Source organism: Vidua macroura, chromosome 5 (genome assembly GCF_024509145.1).
Source record: "Vidua macroura isolate BioBank_ID:100142 chromosome 5, ASM2450914v1, whole genome shotgun sequence".
Classification (NCBI taxonomy): Eukaryota; Metazoa; Chordata; class Aves; order Passeriformes; family Viduidae; genus Vidua; species Vidua macroura.
This window is the reverse complement of record NC_071575.1, coordinates 31,705,596-31,709,853: the sequence shown is the minus strand read 5'-3', so window position 1 is coordinate 31,709,853 and position 4,258 is coordinate 31,705,596. Positions and strand designations below refer to the sequence as shown.

The window sequence follows — 4,258 nt, the reverse complement described above, 5'->3', positions numbered from 1 at the left end:
TATCCACAGCCATTTCTCCAAAGATAATGCAAGCAGGATTTCCATAAACTTGCTTCAGCTCCCCGATAGACAATTCTTAAACCACTCATGCTGGATTTGCTTCAGTGCTTGGATGAGAGCCAATCAGAGATTTTGGAAAGTAATAAGAAAATATGCTCATTCGTGGTCCAATACTCTTTGCTACATGCAAATATGGCTAAGTATGTAGAGACGCTGCCACTGAACAGTCAGCACAATTATCTACAGCTAATCCAAAATAGTTTATGAGCAAAACCAGAGTGAGCATTTCATGCTGCTACTAGGATTGCAAAGGAGTCTTTCTTGATTGCACTGGCTCCAAGCCAGCACCAAGCAGATTTTCTGGAGCCGCCAAGTTTGTGCTAGATTTTGTTCCAGAGGAAAGTTGTGAGGAGGAGGAGGAGGAGGTGGGATCACCTCCCAGACGTGTGTCCGTGGTTCTCCCCGTAACAGGTCAGCACCCAGGTGCCCACACTCCTCCCACCCTGCCTTCCATTTGTGTCCCATGGGTGGAGTCTGTCACTCTCACAAGCACTCTGTGACGATCCTGCTTGGTCTAGGAGCTGCTCTGGAAGGCATCCATGCAGCATCCCCACGATGGCAGACTATGTATTTTGAAAAGGATTTTCCAACAGGCTCTAATTTGGTTTAACTCCCACTGAATTCACAGTTAAGTCAGTGGTGGGAGTCTTCAAAAAAGAACACCCACGAGCCAGAGAAAGCGCCATTTTTGGACAGTATCAATGCCTCCTCTGGGTAGAGGAGATAGGAGGGAAGGCACTGCCTGCCTGGCACACATTCCACATCTCCTCACACACAGTCACCTCTGAGAGACCTTTATTCTTCTGCCCTCAGAGCTGTGTGGTCACTTCCACCCGAGTATTACCACCAGTGCTGGCAGCATTTCATACCCAGTTTTGTAGGAATAACCTCACAGGAACATGGCAGTGAGAAGTCAGAGAGCAGAGAATTTTCCAGCATGCTCAGTGAGGTTGTTTGCTGATGGATTTTGATATACTTGATTACCGAGCCATTAAAAAAGTCTCTTTGGAAGTACTGTCTGCCTGCCAGCATTTCCCCAGTGGGTATTGTCCTGAGCATTTATGTGACAGCTTACGTGCAGCTGGGCTCCAGCAGAGACTCAGGCCACCTGTCTCAGGCTCTGCACCAGCAAAAGAAGCACAAACTGGGACCTCAGAGCTGCCATTAAAGCACACCACGCTCAGCCTGCTGGTCACTGAGCCCTTTCCTCTAAGGGACACAGACCTGAAGGTTCTCAAGCATCCATCAGGATTGTGTTTTCTTGCTTGTGTTACTCTGTCCTTCTGCTGTCAGCATCTTCTTGGAGGGTAAGACAAGGAGAATTGTGAGGCTGTTGAGAAAATATAAACCTTCCCTGTGCACCCTCCAACTGTCCCCCCAGTACTAGCCAAGTTTCTTCCTCCTCCAGGCTACCTGCGCCTGCTTGCTCTCCTCCTCCAGGTAAAACTCAAATTCACTTCCTTCCTTGCCCTACCACAACTCACCACTGTCATGGGGTCGACAGCCCCCATGAGCCAGCAGTGAACATGAGCCAGCAGTGTGCCCTGGTGGCCAAGAAAGCCAACGGCATCCTGGCCTGTATCAGGAACAGTGTGGCCAGCAGGAGCAGGGAGGTCATTCTCCCCCTGTACTCGGCACTGGTGAGGCTGCACCTGGAGTGCTGTGTCCAGGTCTGGGCCCCTCAGTTTGGGAAGGATGTTGAGACACTTGAGCGCGTCCAGAGGAGGCAACGAGGCTGGTGAGGGGCTCGGAACACAAGCCCTGTGAGGAATGACTGAGGGAGCTGGGGGTGTTTGGCCTGGAGGAGACTCAGGGGTTACCTTATCACTCTCTACAGCTACGTGAAAGGTAGTTGTAGTCAGGAGTGGGTTTGTCTCTTTCTGGAGGCAGAGAGACCTCTCTTTCTTGTTCTCAACTGACAGAATGAGAAGACAGTCTTAGGCTGAGCAAAGGGAAATGTAGGCTGGATATTAGGAAAAAGTTTTTTACAGAAAGAGTGATAAAGTACTGGAATTGTCTGCCCAGGGAGTTGGTAGAGTCACCATCCCTGGATGTGTTTAAAAAAAGCCTGGATGTAGTACTTGGTGTCATGGTTTACTTGAGGTGGTAGGGCATGGGTTGGACTTGGTGATCTTGAAGGTCTCTTCCAACCTAGTGATTCTGTGAATTCTGTGAATTTGCTGCCCCTCCTCAACAGGTCACTTCCTCAGAGATATTGCCACATCCCCTCACCCATGGCGATGGAGGCTCTGTGCAGGATTTGCTCTCCCCAGGAGATAGCAAATGACTATGGAAAAGAGCTACAGAAAATTATAGTCCCCTCACCCCACTGGGGGCTCTGGCAGCTCCACTGCTGAGAATGAGACAGGCTGAGCAATAGAAAACTGACAAACCCTGATTAATAAAAAAGTTATAATGAAACCATGCCAGCTGGCAACAGTGTGGTCTGTCAGCAGGGCTGGATTTGCGCTGAGGGAGCCTGCTGTCGTCTGGGTCTGGAAAAATGCACAGGAATTATGGAGAGTGAGGGCGTCCCCCCAACCCTTGTCCTTGTCAACAGAAGTCCCACACTGCGCCTACAGACCAGTCACAGCACCTGACACACTGCTGGCTATGCTGGCCACCCATTTGGACAAGGCAGTCACTGAAGTATTCGTCTGCAGAAGGGAAAAGACTGGGTTTTCGGGCTCACACTGAAGAACTCACTGATCTTACTGACTCCCAGCCTAAGCTGGGCACAGATGGGTTCACAGAAGACACACCTTGGCAAAGGGATTTCACCTGCAAGATGTGCAATGAGGCACTGACGTGTAAAACATGGACATTCACTGCTACAGATATGGTATTTATTAGAGAAAAAGGCCATTTTGAAGACATGGCCACCCCTTGGGATCACATACAAGCACAGTCTGCAGGACTTTATGCTCCTCAGGTATCACCTGTAAACACTGTCTCAGGCCAGGCCTTTGGGGTGTTCAATGTATTAGCTCAGCAAAATAGCAAGGAGGTAACTGGACAGTAGTTTCACACTGTCACACATCTGATAAAGCTAAAAGAGCATTGCCATAGAAAATCACTTGGGTGTAAAGCCTTGCCCTGCCTGATGAGCATGACAGACCAGTCCAGGTGAGATAGATCAACAGGGTACTTTTGCCTGGATTACACTACAATGTTTTCAATAAACTGCTTCAAAGAAGACAAAAATATGACTTTTACCTAAAGGGACCTGAAGAATCCAGTTCTTCTAAGGAACCTTTCACAAGATGATCATCCTTAATATGATCTAGCTGGTAGCTTTATCACTACTTTAACATTCATGTTTGTGTATGCTCACTTCGCATTAAACAGTACTTGGGTTTACTGAACCTGGTGATAGCTGGTACTACACTTAATAGCCTACTCTGTGTAGATGTTAAAAGTTTGCAGAATCTATTTTTGTTTTTTTTTTTTTTGCAATAAAGCCTAAGACTTTTATGTTTTCCTGATTCTAAAACAAAGGTAGGAATTATTTCAAAGGACATATTAACAGAGAATAAGAGAATAAAAAAAATAATGTTGTACCAGCTGGAAGGAGATTGTGGCTTTGGAATATGAATCAATTTTCTCGATTTCATTTTCTACTCGCACACTGGAGCTGCCTTTTCCCACCTCCACTCAAGAGAACAAGTAGGGATACAACTTCTACTTTTTTTTTTTTTATTATTTAAAAATCTTTTGGTATAAAAGATGACACAAAATGTATTAGCTACCCACTTCTTCAGAGATGCACAGTGAACTTCAGTAATACGCTATGAGCTGAATTAAATTGTCTGCCAAAAGCAAGCAAACTTTTCTAGACAATCTGTTATATGACACACTCTAACCAGTAAAGCCTGTTGCACCATCTGCTCTGCATAAAGTCCAGGGTACATGTTTTACATGGTTCTAAACTTAGCAGTGAGCCAGAGTCAACATTTCCATAGTGGGGATCCCCTACAAGAAATTCTATCAACAGCTCTTGCCCTCTTGGCTTGATGTCCGAAATCCAGGAAAATCCCTTTCCCCAGCCTATTTCCACCTGTTCACTGCCAACCTGAGACACCCAGGAGAAGCTACACTGCTGCACACGCAATTCCTACCCATGAGCATCCAGAAATCCCCTATACAACCACAAAAAAACCTCAGCATACAACAACTGCACCAGAGGAGACTGACCTGT

General features: G+C 46.6%; 1 protein-coding gene across 2 annotated transcripts; it reads left to right on the top strand.

Annotated features, from left to right (window-relative positions):
- Nucleotides 1-501: 501 nt before the first annotated feature.
- LOC128807190 (uncharacterized) lies at nucleotides 502-2,484 on the top strand. Of its 2 annotated transcripts, XM_053977366.1 has the most exons (3): nucleotides 502-1,367; nucleotides 1,469-1,500; nucleotides 2,258-2,484. In XM_053977366.1, the coding sequence occupies exons 1-3, from the start codon at nucleotides 1,021-1,023 to the stop codon at nucleotides 2,338-2,340; spliced, it is 462 nt and encodes a 153-aa protein (XP_053833341.1). In that variant the 5' UTR covers nucleotides 502-1,020; the 3' UTR covers nucleotides 2,341-2,484. The 2 variants fall into 2 exon arrangements, with proteins under 2 accessions (XP_053833341.1, XP_053833340.1); XM_053977365.1 differs by lacking the exon at nucleotides 2,258-2,484 and having other exon boundaries at nucleotides 1,469-2,046.
- Nucleotides 2,485-4,258: the final 1,774 nt, after the last annotated feature.

Coding starts and splice junctions, on each gene's coding strand:
- LOC128807190 (XM_053977365.1), top strand. CDS start 1,021: ATGGATTTTGATATACTTGATTACCGAGCCATTAAAAAAGTCTCTTTG. Junction 1,368..1,468: donor TGTCAGCATCTTCTTGGAGG/GTAAGACAAGGA, acceptor TTCCTCCTCCAG/GCTACCTGCGCCTGCTTGCT.